The following is a 14722-nucleotide window of genomic DNA, read 5'->3' as shown; positions in this document are numbered from 1 at the left end:
AATAAGGTGTTCCTGAAAGACTCATCTCACCTAGAAAGGGGAGGGGTGGAAGATGTACATTTTATTAGGCCTAAAAATGTTAAGAATAGAAGGAGAATAAGGAAGAAACAACCCATTAAAAAGACAAAAAAAAAAAAAATGACAAAACAGTATGAATCCTCAAAGTTAAGGTTAAAACTAAAATTATTGCCATGGCTTAACATTTTGGTACTCCACTGTGGAATCATGAATAGACTATTTTCCCAATAGCAAACCTAAGAGTCAGGTCATGTGAGCTGCAATAATGTAAGGATCATCCAAATCCAGTTTACTCAATTCTCAGATCAGAGTATTCCTCACCACAATGTGGTGCATGTGCTCAAGTAGAAACAAAAGCAGGTATGATACTGGGGCATTCAGTCTCCAAGGTCACTGAAGTTGGGGGGTGAACCTAGAACAAGTGTGTATTATCACACTGAAAAGTCATCTCGAATTAAAACATGCTGATTTGGTACTTTAAAATCACTCAAATTTAAATAATTATGTGTGTTTTGTATTAAAAGTAATCACACACAAACACACCCCTCACAAATGAGCTCAGTAGAACTGGGACCTACAGGATCTTGGGGTTACCCTCTGAATTCATGGGAAACCTGGCAGGGAAACCCAATTCCATTCTTATCAGCATCTTTAATTTTTCTTGCTCCTTCTCACGCTAGTATCCCAGAGCCCCTCAGGACTTGGTAGTTACTCATATAACTGGTTATAAGCACTGTTGTCCTGGTAACCATGATATAACACTAACTTGTATTATCAAGAATTTTATGTTTGCCTGACACTATTTTATGCTACCTACCATTAACTAACTCTATTTTATAACATTGTTTGTAAAAATATCTTTAAAAATAAAATTCAGTTTTATATATATAATCTAGTTTTCCCATAAAATAGTAATGCAAAATTAGAGGCATGTTTTCTGGAACAATGCTGGCCATAAGACATAATAAAACCATACAAACTTTACAAGTACAATGAAGAAGATGAATAATGTTAAATTATTCATTATAAGCTGTGTTGTTAACTCATTCAACAAACAGACTGAGTATTTACTGTGTGTTGGGGTAGGTGTTGTGATAGGCCTATGTATACTGGAACATTTGCCCTTAAGAATCGCTAAAAGTAGTTGAAGCACTGTACCAGGAATATAAAGGAAAGTAAGGCAATAATTAGTCCTACCCCTAATGCTTGTGGGCCTCTGACGAGAGTACCAGTGGAGGTCCCTGCCATGTCCTCCTCCTCCTCCTCCTCCTCCTCCTCCTCTGACCTCTGGCTCTGATCTACAGCACCCAGGGCTTCACAGGTATGCACATGACCAACTCTATCCAAGCGCCATCTATCCCCTTCAGAACAGCTGTCCCTTGGGCATAGGGAGCACACACGAGGCATGCAGTCTACTCTTGGAAGAACAGAACTGGAAGGGGGCCTGCTGCAGGGGTTTCTGGGGTCTTGTGTAGCTAGATAGTGGTGGGCAGGGGTGAGGGGACACACACACACATTTCACATTTTCTTGGCCCTACAGACTCTTCAGCTCATAGGGAACGGCAAAACTAAAGGAAAACCAGAGTGGGACACTTTCAAGCATGGAGTCTAGGACAAGGACCCTTTGGCAGTGTTGGCAACAAGAGTGGGGCTACAGAGGAGAGGATGGTTTGGAGAACTGGTCCTAGCCACACAATATGGCTAGGTGAATGACTGGAGAGTACCAACATGTATATTTTCTTTCTTTAATCCTTACCCGAGAACATGCTTAGAAAAAGGAAAGGGGGGAGGGAGGGAGGGAGAGAGGGAGGGAGAGAGAAAGAGAAAGAGAGAGAGAGAGAGAGAGAGAGAGAGAGAGAGAGAGAGAGAGAGATATCAACTGGCCACCCAATGCCCCCCCCCAACACACACACACACACACACACACACTCCCCTACTGGAAATCAAACCGAAACCCAAGTATGTGCCCTGACCAGCAAGAGTCAAGAAAAAGGATTGAGAAGGAGCAATTATAGAGTGAGGAAAAAAATAAAAGTAAAGATGAACATTATAGCAACTGAGAAGAAAAGGGTATCAAGAAGATGAGAGTGAGTGGTTGATAGCATCAAAATTAACAGAGAGATAGTTTAACTGAAATGTAACCACTGGATTCAGCAACAGGAGGTTATTCCTGATTTGAATAAAAGCAGGAATGCTTCCTGAGGAAATGGAAATTTCAATTTAGACTATTCATACTGATAGTTAGAAACAGATGCCAGAACAGAAGTTAGGTATATAAGCTTAGCAATGTGAAAAGAAAAGCACCCAGCTTAAATGAACAGTCTGGACTGAAAAGTCTCTCTGCCTTCACATCATGAAAGATAAATGCACCTCATTATGATTGTCGTAATGCTTTCTAAGCACGCGTGGAAGAAGCTGACTTTCAGAAATTAATACTTAGTGATCTGGGCTGACTGTTAAAAATAATGCAGATAAACAAAAGAGCGTGATTCACAATCTCCAATGAAGTGAAACGAATCGTATGACTTAATGTCTATTTTTGTGTGTCATTGCATGCTTCAGTTTTGTTTTGCAAGTAACAGTTAAATTCCTTGTGGGTAAGGACCATGGTTGCTGAATTCCCAGAGTGCTTCATGAAGAGCTGAGGCGGTGTAGATGCTCTCTAGGAATGCAGGGACCGATTCAAGTAGAGGCAGGTGGGGTCACTGAGATACATAGCTAACCTGCCCTTTAAAAATCTCAGTTACCTTGCCCGGCCGGCATGGCTTAGTGGTTGAGCATGGACCTATGAACCAGGAGGTCATGGTTTCTGGGTCAGAGCACATGCCTGGGTGGTGGACTCGATCCCCAGTGAGGGGCGTGCAGGAGGCAGCCAATTGATGATTCTCTCTCATCACTGATGTTTCTATCTCTCCCACTTCTTTCCTCTCTGAAATCAATAAAAATGTATTTTTTAAAAATCCCAGTTACCCAACACATGCATCATGTCAGTTCTACTTGTAGATTTTAAAAGTTTCAAAATCAGCAATATGAAAAACAAGGTGATTAACTAATATTTGGAAATAAACATTTTTAAAAAAGACACTCAGGGTGGTAAAAGCAAGGCCAACACTTTAGTACTGTCCCAAGCACAGTGGACTTGAGAAGGGTGAAAAGAGTGTGAGGAGGCAGTTTTGTCTCCTGGGCAATAAGGTCTGTAGCAGAAAGGGAGCACCCAGGAAACTGACTAATTAATTCAAGGGGTGAACTCTTGCTTCCTCACCTGATGAAGTAGGTGTATATTCAGAGTTAGGGGATAGCAAGTCTCACCTTTGCAGGCCAATCTGTGACAGATCATCCCAGTCTCCTCTCACTGACCCCTAAACTAACTCCCTCTCCCAGTCTCCCACCCTCTCCTCTTTTCTCCCTTTCTCCCTCCGGTCTTTTTCCTTTTCTCCTTACCTAGCTTCTGCCTACTTCTGAGGTCTGGTTTGTGTCATCCCCATAGGCCCAGTAGGAAAGTGGATAAGAGACAGGGGAATTTCCATAGCCGCTGAGAGGAAGATGAAAGATTCGTGAATTTCTCTAGCACCAGCAGAACTATACCATAGAGACTGGGAAGGCCGAATGCTGCCCACCAGTGTCAGTCTTGCTGAGGCTTGCTGGCCTGTGGTAGGCCAGGGGGACACCTCAACAGGCCTCACCAATCCTGCCCTTGCCTGTGTACTTTCTGCCCTCCATTAGTGCCCCTGCCCATAGAGAGGCTCAGGCCTGGTGGTCCGTGTGGTATTTGTGCACAGCTGTACTCCCTCTTGTATTATTCTATGTACTACAGCTTTTCAAAGAAATGCCAATAGCAGAAGTTCAAACTGAGGATCTCTAGTGCACGTTTTCTAATGTACTTGACATTTCCGTTTGTATTTAATGGTATTCTGATATCCTAATCTTTTGCTTTCTGATATCCTGGAACAAATACCTATCATCCCTAAATTATTTTCTACTTAGAATAATATGATGTTTTAGCCTTAGAATTTTTATAGCTGGAAGAGACTTGAAACCTCACCTAGATAACTCACCCTTCTCATTTTATAGAAAAATTGAGCTCCAGAAAGGCTATTACCATGTTTAAAATCACACTCATAATTTTATAACTTTCCTACCCCTAAAAGTATTGGGGGGAGCTCCAAAGTCATACAATTAGCTAATAGCTGAGCCAGGACTAGTAAGTAAAATTAGAAATGATTTCATCAGCCCACAAATCTCTCTATTCTTCCACAGGGTCTCATTCTGAAGGTTCTCTGTTAATAGTAATAATAAAAATCATTGATTGCTAAGACAACCTAAGATTCTCAGATCCAAAGGCAAACAGTAGCTAGTATATTTTTATTCTGTGGATATATCTACTTTATAAACCTTCAGTTTATTATGACTAGCATTGGTGATAACATTGGAGAGTCAGCTTTTTAGAAACTTAGCAGATACAGCATTAGTGTAAGTACAGCAATCTTAACTTAAATGATATGTATTTTTAATATGAAATAATTTAGAATCTATAAAATACTTCCCTCTAAGGCTCAATATACCAATGGTTCACAAACATTTTTTCCGATTCTTAATCATTGTATGTCAGAATAAACTCATGTGTTATAGAAGTTCCTGGATATTGGAAATGTCAAAAGTGCTAGAAAGAGTTTTCCTTTATGTAGCCCAAGAAAAGATAGGGCAATAAAAAGGATCAGAGATGTTATGAATCAATTATAGAAAAGGAAGTTAGGAAGGAAGAAATAGAGATAATGGTGGAAAGGAAGCGAGCCTTCTAAAGACTGTTATCACAGCCTCAGTTTTCTTTTATAAAAATCTATTTCACTTTTGTATCTTTAATAATCTTGGCCAATTAAGATTCAATTAAAAATATCTATTGACTATCTATTATAGTGAAAGCACCTGCATCTAGACACTAAAGGGAATACAAAGATGAGGATTACAGTCTTGTCCCTAAAGAAGCTTATAATTACTTATCAAGTACCAGTTATAGAAAGTACAGAAAAAAAACACAGAAAAATAATATTGGATTAGATATCAGAAGTCTCAGCTTCTAGTCTTAGCTAAATTTATTAACCATGTAATCTTTGTTGAATCACTTATTTCCTTTCTGTTCTATCTCACAGAGTTTTTATTAAGGCCAAATGCAATAATCTCTCGGCAAGGTACAGGGGGGAAATAAACTGATCTGAGAGATGTCAACCTCCCCACATTTGTCTCATAACTTTTTTCTTGTTTCCTACCTTATATTTTGTACTCTTAGCTTAAAAGTATATATACTCATAGTAGAAGAGTACAAAGAGAAGAAAAAAATGAATACATTCAATAATTCAATTAAATAACTCACACAAGCACTACTAAAATTTTGGGGTTTTTTTAATCTTTCTTTTTCTTTCATTTTTTCCCCCAAAACAATCCTTAAGCATAGGTAACCACAGATATCATATAGAATATACAGTTTTATGCACTAAATATTTTTAACTTTACAGTCTACCATAAGCATTTTATCATTTCACTAAAGATTCTTCATAATTTATTATCATAATTATAATGGCTCCATGGCAGTCTATTATGCAGATGTACAAAAACCCATTTAAGCATTTTTCTAATGTTTGCTACTTATTTGCTAATATTAATAATGCTGTCGTGACCATCTTTGTATGTAAATATTTGCCACTTTCCAAATTATTTCTTTAAGATCAATGAAACAAAGGTATGAACATTTCAGTCCTCACGAAACTTACTTCAAAATTGATTTTCAAAAGAGTTTGTAGTAATTTTCATTCCCCTCAGTAGTAGATGACAGGACCTGCCTTACCAGCACTGAATATCACTAAAAATTACGCATACATGCACACACGCACGCCTACACACACACAAAAGTAACTTGGTGTACTAGTTTTCTATTGCTCTTATAACTAAGTATCACACACTCAGTAGCTTTAAAACAACACTAATTTATTATATTACAGTTCTATAAGTCAGAAGTCCAACATAGGTCTCACTGGGCTAAAATCAAGGTGTCGGCATGGCTGTGTTCCCTTCTAGAGGGAAAACATTACAAAACAGTTCTAGAAAAGTTTATGATTACAGATGCCTAAAGCAATCCTCAGGTCCCGAAATCAGCACCAGGCAGAAAGGGAAATGCAAAGCTGTGTAGCCCTCACAAAGAGCATTTCTTCCAACATTCGCAGGCGTGGACAATGAGGGGCTGGACAAGAAAAAGCCTTGCAGAGGACAAAGCCAAAGCCACAAACAACAAAGAAATTACTCACAGAGCCAAAAAGACTCCGCAGAAACCATAAATCCTGGATTTTGAATTAGATGCAATAATTGAACCTTTGAGGAACTTGTTAAAATTATTGATTTGGGATTCACTCCAGAGACTAACTGAGTAGGATTGGAGTGAGGCCCAAGAATCTGTATTTTTAATAATCATGTAGTCTATGGACCATACTTCTAAAAAATATTGACCTAGGGGAATATGAATCTTATGCAAAAACAGAGACGACTCTTAGTTCTTACATCTACCAATTGTTCATTTTTACATCAAAAGGTTTATATTTCTGTACTAGGGAAATTTACATATAACCCTTACCTTTCCTTCTCTTATTTTCATTATTGAAGCTCTGATTATTTCACTTACCTGGTGTTCTCAGTCAAAAAGGTAATATATGCAAAAGCAAATACATTCCAAAGACTAGAAAAGAGTATAAAATAAAAAGTAAATCTCCTTTCCATCTAGACTTCTAGTTTCCTAAACCTCCTCCCAAAGAATAACCAATGGTAATGGTTTCTTTTATAAATAGCCCTTGCCAAACAATGGCATATACTATCTCCTTCTCACTTATTTCTATGTGAGAAGATATTAAACACAATCTATATATATAAAAGCATAAGCGAGTATTCAACCGTTCGACTGGTAGCTATGATGCGCACTGACCAGCAGGGGGCAGACCCTCAATGCACAGGCATGGAAACACGGAACAGACTGATGAATCTCAGAGGGAAGGGGGGAGAGCGGGAAGAGATTAACCAAAGATCTTATATGCATACTAGAGGCCCAGTGCACAGATTTGTGCACCGGTGGAGTCCCTTGGCCTGGCCTGCGGGGATCAGGCCAAAACTGGCTGTCCAACACCCCCAAGGGGTCTTGGATTGCAAGAGGGTGCGGGCTGGGCTGAGGGACCCCTCCCCCCGTGCACGAATTTCGTGCACCGGGCCTCTAGTCTATATACATAAAAGCCTAATATGCAAATTGTACCCTCGGGAGTTTGACCCAGAGACTGGGAGTTTGATCACTCGCTGTGATGTGCACTGACCACCAGGGGGCAGCGTGGAACGAAGGCAGGCCCTAGCCGGCAGCCAGGGAAGGGAGGCCCTGGCCGGCAGCCGGAAGTCCCCGATCAGCCCTGATTGGCCCTGGTCACCGGCCAGGCCTAGGGACCACCGGTTGCCAACCACTGTCCTAAAGCAGCTTCAACAATTTCACTGAACTGACTTCCTTTCAGGACTAAATAATGGAGGCAATGAAATACGAGACAACCTACCAACTTCGCTTCTGAAATGATACAACAATTCCATTAAAAAGCTACTTCAGGTTATTCCACCCAGCCTACCGACTGTGGAACCATCAGCTAACAGCCCTCTGTCCCAGTCTCGGATCCCACTCCCTGGTCCCCATAGATCAGGCGGGAGAGACTGCCATCTAGACTTCTAGTTTCCTAAACCTCCTCCCAAAGAATAACCAATGGTAATGGTTTCTTTTATAAATAGCCCTTGCCAAACAATGGCATATACTATCTCCTTCTCACTTATTTCTATGTGAGAAGATATTAAACACAATCTATATATATATATATAAAAGCATAAGTGAGCATTCAACCGTTCGACCGGTAGCTATGATGTTATAAGCAAAGCTGCATAAACATGGTTGTTCTTACAAACTGGTAGAGCTTTATATGTGAGCCAATTTTCTAGACATGCAAATACTGGGTTAAAGAACATGTGCATTTTGAATCTGATAAATACTGCCAAAATGCCCTCCAAATAGGATGCATCAAACTACTCACCCATCACAGGGTTCTGTTTTTCCCTATACTTCAACAACACAGCACATTATCATACTTTTTCACTTTTGCTAATAAACAGATATTTAATTGCTGTATTAATTTTCATTTCCTTAATTATGCTGGAAAGTTGAACATCTTAAGTTTATGTCATTTGTATTTCAATTTCTATAATTACTTGCTCATATCTATCACCCATTTTCCTACTGAGTTGCTATGTTTCTTATTGTCGAGAATATTTCCCAGTTTTTAACTTGTCTTTGACTTTGTTTTATAGTATATTTAATCATGCAGATATTTAAAAATTTTAAGTAGTCAATTAAGCTTTTCTTTTATCACTTTGGGGATGTGTGTTTTAGCTGGAAGGCCTTCTCCATTCTAAGGTTATTAAAAAACAGTCTTATTAAAAAAATCTGGTTTTCTCATATGTTTATGGTTTATTTTTCACATTTAAATCTTAGATCCAACTGAAATTTACTAACTGTTGAGGCAGAGATTTAAGGTTCAACTTTATTTTTTTTCCCAGAGAGATAAGCAGTTGTCACAAAACCATATACTAAACAAATCATTTTTTTCTGTTATGATCAATTTAAATGTAATTTTGCCAGCTGCGAAGCACTTCAAAATGGAGTATATTTCTAGAAAATCTATGTTAACTAGATGCATAGTATTTAACTATATAATACATATTAGGAAATGTTATCTATTGTTAATATTAATGAAAATTATACTGAATTGAAAAATAATGGTATGGCAATGTGTTATAGGAATTATTGAATACATTTATGATTAAAAGCAGGTATAACTTACTATATAAGTTCACCTTCTAGGTCTTTAAATTGTTCACTGGATATGCAATATTACATTTCACACTATAGAGCAATGCCATCTATAATTTCTTTAGGTTTGATTTGCTTCCAGATCATAAAAGGAGAAATGTCTTATACTTCATTATTCTAAATTCCATATTTGTCTATGATATTAATAAGAGAAAAATGGTAAAATAATTTTTCTTGAATTGTCATTGATACGATGTACATAAAATAAATAATTGATACTATGCAGTGGTGGAACACCATTTGGAAGGTGGTTAAGACTAGTTTTGATTGAGGAAAGGGCTTGTCAGAAAGCCACTATTCTTGAGATTTACATAAGCTAAGATACAGGAAGCCATAGGTGCATAGACAGTATTCCACAGGCTGGGTCAGTAACTCAAAAGCTCCAAGTGAAACAGGGCCACAAAAACACAGACTGCCAAATGCTGTTTCAGTGCTGGACAAATGCACATTAACAGTCTTTATCCCTTCCCATTGAGTGTCAGCCGAAGCTTCAAAGTGGTGATGTATTGAACTTACTAGTCAACAATACATATTCCAGTTGTAGCATTTTCATTTTAACAGCTGTTAATAAATAATACTGCTTAAAAGAAATACTGTATAGACCTAAAATGAAATCTAATTCCAAGGGGATAATATTACTAAATTCTTTATAACTGAACACACAAGGACTGAAAATTCAAGTTTTTTCATAAACGATTCAATCTCTCTGAACTCTATTTTATTTCTTTCTTCCCTTTCCTGCTTTGTTTACATTTCTTTATGAGCTTTATTTCTTTTTCATACCACTTTCTCCACCAAAACAGAGAGTCAACTCTTTATTATTCCTGGAATTTTATATCTGGAAAGTATATGAAGGGATGGATATAAAACCAGAGAGAAGTAATAATATGGATGGCCCCAAACAGAAGAAAAGCTAACAAATATATTAATAAGCATTTTATAAGAATGTATTGTAGAATTTAAGCTTACCCTGAAATTTGTACTTAAAAGCTGAGGATGCTTAGAAAAAAAAACTGGATGTTTGAAAAATTAAGACCATAATGATAATGAACGTAATCACAACACAATAATGAAAGTAATCTATTAAAACCTCACTCAGGATAGAAAATAAGACTAGCTTTCCATAGGAACCCAAATGATTTGGCTGTCTTCCTATATTTAAAAAAATATATGAAATACTTGCAGTTTATATTTTCTGGAAAGATAACATATTTTAAAAATTTGAAAATGAACAGTATTTATTTTAAAATGGAAAAATTCTTTTCCAAATGAAAGTCAACATCTTGCCCTTAAAATTCCCTCCTCCTGTATTCTTTGAGTGAAACCTTAACACTCTGCCTTCAATTTCTTTCTCTCATATCTGTGCCATTCTTTTCATTCCCACAACTTCCCAGAGTCATTCTGGACTCTACTCTTTTTCTTATCTCCTTATCCAATCCATAAGCAAATCCTTCAAAACATAATCAGAATTTCACCACTTCTAGCCTGGCTGGTATGGCTCAGTGGTTGAGCACCAACATATAAACCAGGAGGCCACGGTTCGATTCCCTGTCAGGGTACATGCCTGGGTTTCGGGCTTGATCCCCAGTATGAGGTGTGCAGGAGGCAGCCAGTCAATGACTCTCTCTCATCATTAATGTTTCTATCTCTCTCTCCCTCTCCCTTCTTCTCTGAAATCAATAAAAATATACTTAAAAAAAAAAAAAAGAATTTGACCACTTCTCACCAGCACCATTGCCACCACTATGGCCCACACTACCATCTTCTCTTACCTAGTTTATAGCACTGGTTTCCTAATAGGTCTCCTTACTCCTGCCTTGACCTCCAGCTTAAGTCTATTCTAAGTAAAGCAGACTATGACTCTGGTTCTCCTTGGCTCAAAACTTCCAGTGGTTTCCTAGCTCACACTCCCACCACCATGCATAACTGCGCTGGTCTCATTTCCTACTATTCTTCCCATGAAGTCTCTCACTCAACTCCAGCCATTATCTCCCTGCCAAGCCATGTCATTCCCTTCCCACCCTTTCCCCTTGTTAGTCTCTCTGCTTAGAATTCTTGTCCCCTAGATAATGCATCATTCCGTCCTATCCTAGGTTTTTATCCAAAAAAGTGAACTTCCCAATGAGGTTTTTTCGTTATTTATGAAATTTTACCATCCTTCCCCTGACATTTCAAATCTTTCTTTCTTATTTTTTTTTCTCCATAGCACATACTACATATTTTACTTACTTACCTAGATTATTGCCAGCCTTCCCAACTGGAATGTAAACTCCATGAGGCAGGGATTTGTCTACTATGTTCCATGCTGTATCCCCCACACCCAGAGCACATAATAGCTCAGTTAACTTTGTTCAATAAATGAACTAATACGTAAATAAACAAACAAAAGAATGACTCCAGCTTGGGCTCTCACTGCATCTTTCCTGGTCTCCTGCCGGCAGGCTCTGTAATTAATCCTACACACCTCAAATCAGTAGTTTACCTCACATGGGTCTGACTCTACTGCTGCTCTGATTAAGAACCAAAGTGGCTCGCAACTGTCCTTTAAGGAAAATAAACTGTATTGATCCTACATAATCTGGATACTCTTTTGTCAACTTATCTCTTCACATTCCATTCTTATACCTTATTCTATAGACCAGTGTCTCCCAAAATCGAGTATTTTATGGGTCTTTTTTAAAGGGAACAAATTTCTTAATGGTTTACAAGGTCACATCTAAGGACACCATTTAAGAAACACTAATTTAAGAAACTGAAGTTCTGATAAATAAAAATGTTTTTTAAATATAGATTGTTACTGGTAAAATAATTCTTAATACAGTATTATAACCAAAAGGAAAACAAAAATTTTAAATCTTCTTATACTTTACATCCCCTGAGAATAAATCCATGGACCCCAGTGGCAGAAATGAAACTACCTACCCAGCTCAGAAGAGGCCTACACTTACCTGCCTCCGTGCCTTTGTTCCTAATGTGCCGCTATCCCGGAATATCCTTCCCCTGACAATAGTTACCAGACTTCTACTCATTCTTCAATACCTAGTTTAATTATCAGCTCTTTCACAAACTCTTCTTCTTCATACCCTCAGACAAAACTTCTCAGTCTCTCAGAGCAATTTTAACCTCTTCTATGACATTAACTACATCATTTCTTCCTTATGTTACACTATTATTTTCCTGTGGTTATTATAGCACCTGGATAGCATGAAGATGAACTTGTTCTCTTTTTATTTACATAACTAGTATAATGTCTTCCATATAACAACTAATAAATGTATACTAAATTAATCATTATATAGGGGGGGAAATAAATGCTACTATAAATATGACCCTCTATTGATCATCTTAAAAATAGAACTGTTCACTAAAAGTTTATAAGCAAACATACATAACATACTCATAACAAAAGAAAAAACTGGGGAAAGAATTTTAAGTTATTTATAGGAGTTACCTTCTTTTAAGCATTAAGTCTGATATAGGTATGCATCTTAGACCAGTTCCCAAAACCATGAGGAAGGATGTCAGGAGCACAGTTATCCGAAGACCTAAAAGGAAACAAAAACATCCAGATTATTTTCTATTTTCTCTTCAAGTAAGTCCAGTGTTAAGAACAAAGATTTTTTTATTCAATCATAATAATGTTATAACCACATATTATAGCTTTTCCCCATAACACCCAACATGGACAAAAGACCTCTACATGCTGAAAATGAAATTTTTATAACTTTAATAGAAAATTTAATGATCACATCAAGGATAAAAGAAGTTCCATTAGCTCTGGTTTTTTCAAAATAAATGGCTAGAATGTTTTGTTCATATGGAACACTAAAAATATAGAAAAAAATTTTAAAGGACTAGGTATTTTAGTTTTATACCTCCAATATAAAATTTCTAATTTTCTAATGCAAACTGCAAAAACTCTAAACTTTCACTAAAATATATATATTTTTAAAGAGCGGTAGTTTTAACTTTTAAAATTTTTTTATTGATTTCAGAGAGGAAGGGAGAGGGAGAGAGAGATAGAAACATCAATGATGAGGGAGAATCATTGATAGGCTGCCTCCTGCACGCCCCCAACTGGGGACTGAGCCCACAACCTGGGCATGTGTCCATGACCGGAATCAAACCCGGGACCCTTCGGTCCGCAGACCAACGCTCTATCCACTGAGCCAAGTTGGCCAGGGCGCTAAAACATTTTTTAATGTGATATATTATTGCTTTAAATTTTCTCCAAAAATGACAACTGGCTAATTACGTATTTTATATTATAATCATGACTAGTAGCCTGGTACATGGTAAAGGGGGTGTCCTTAACCCCGGCCTGTACCCTCTCCAATCTGGGACCCCTCGGGGGATGTCCTAAACTGGCAGTCGGATATTCCTCTCGCAATCCGGGACCGCTGGCTCCTAACTGCTCACCTGCCTGCTTGCCTGATCGCCCCTAACCATTCTGCCTGCCAGCCTGATTGCCCCCAACTGCCCCCCCCCCCCCCCGCTGGCCTACTCGCCCCCAACTGCCCCCCTGCCAGCCTGATCGCCCCCAACTGTCAGCTCCAACAGTCTGCTTGCCCCCAACTGCCCCCCCTGCCAGCCTGCTCACCCCCAATTGCCGCCCCCTGCCAGCCTGCTGGCCCCCAAGTGCCCCCCCGCCGCTGGCCTGGTTGCACCCAACTGACCCCCCCCCTGCAGGCCTGCTCGCCCCCAACTGCCCCCCTGCCAGCCGGCTCGCCCCCAACTGCCCCCCCTTGCCAGCCTGCTCACCCCCAATTGCCCTCCCTCTGCCAGCCTGATTACCCCCAACTGCCCTCACCTCCTGGCCTGATCACCTCTGCCTCAGCCCCACCACCATGGCTTTGTCTGGAAGGATGTCCAGAAGGTCTCCTGGTCTAATTAGCATATTACCCTTTTATTAGTATAGATAAGCTAATGCTTGTTATAGGGTCATAGGAGGTGATTTTGAGAATCCTTTGATTAGTAACACAATAATGGTCTTTCTTTTTATTTTTCTTGATTTATCATATGGCTTTCAACTCACAGAAAGATGTTGTTTAAAAAAAAAAGAAAAAGAAAACATAGCTTAGGACTTTAGAAGAAATTTGGGTCAGATAGCTTTCCTTTTTGTATCACAATATGAACAATTATTTTTAAAATGTTTGCCTCTGGTCGGTCACATGGATAATAGGGTAAGAGAGAATATAAAAAGAAGGTACCAAAAATAGACACAATAATTTAAGTAATAAAGTGGGACTATATCATCCTATTGGAAAGTTGCTGTTGCTTCTAAACGAATGCCACCTTCTTGTTTGCAGCAGCCACATCACACAGTGGCTCATAGTGAGCATGTGGCAGAGGTGGCAAAATTCCTTCCAATTTCTCCCAAACTCAACACCTCTTTGAAACCATTTCACAGTGAGTAGACAAATTGTTTAATGCAAAATTTTCTCTCTTTTCATATCTTTCTCATTTTTTGGCAAAGGGGAGATGGTTAATGGTTTTTTCAAAGGGCTTCTCTGCTCGAAGAAAAATCAACAAAACTATAATTATTCAGATTAAACATAGTGAGGAAAATAAACTTGATATCCAGATCAGGCACACGTAGACACTACATTGAGGACAATTTGTGATATGAACACTATAATATTCTTTATGAGCTGAACATGATTAATGCAATTTGGCAGAAGGAATAGCACAGAAAATTGTGCTTCTCAGTAATAAGCAATGCATACACATTGCTCATTTACTGCTTCTACTAACAGAACACATACTTTAAAACCA

The 14722-nt window shown here is 38.5% G+C and overlaps 1 protein-coding gene across 3 annotated transcripts in view; it reads right to left on the bottom strand.

Annotated features, from left to right (window-relative positions):
* SLC49A4 (solute carrier family 49 member 4) overlaps nt 1-14722 on the bottom strand; it is an 83011-nt gene that overhangs the window by 64248 nt on the left and 4041 nt on the right. For all 3 annotated transcript variants that reach the window (XR_013959912.1, XM_080655727.1, XM_080655728.1), the window contains exon 2: nt 12399-12492. Coding sequence is in view for 2 of the 3 variants with exons in the window: in XM_080655727.1 (XP_080511853.1) it covers nt 12399-12492 (94 nt within the window). In the remaining variant the exon portion in view is untranslated. The remainder of the gene's footprint in view (nt 1-12398; nt 12493-14722) is intronic.

The sequence above is a fragment of the Plecotus auritus genome (genome assembly GCF_963455305.1).
Source record: "Plecotus auritus genome assembly, chromosome: 2".
In the NCBI taxonomy this organism is placed as follows: domain Eukaryota; kingdom Metazoa; phylum Chordata; class Mammalia; order Chiroptera; family Vespertilionidae; genus Plecotus; species Plecotus auritus.
The sequence above is the reverse complement of the archived record's forward strand: the minus strand, read 5'-3'. Positions and strand labels throughout refer to the sequence as shown.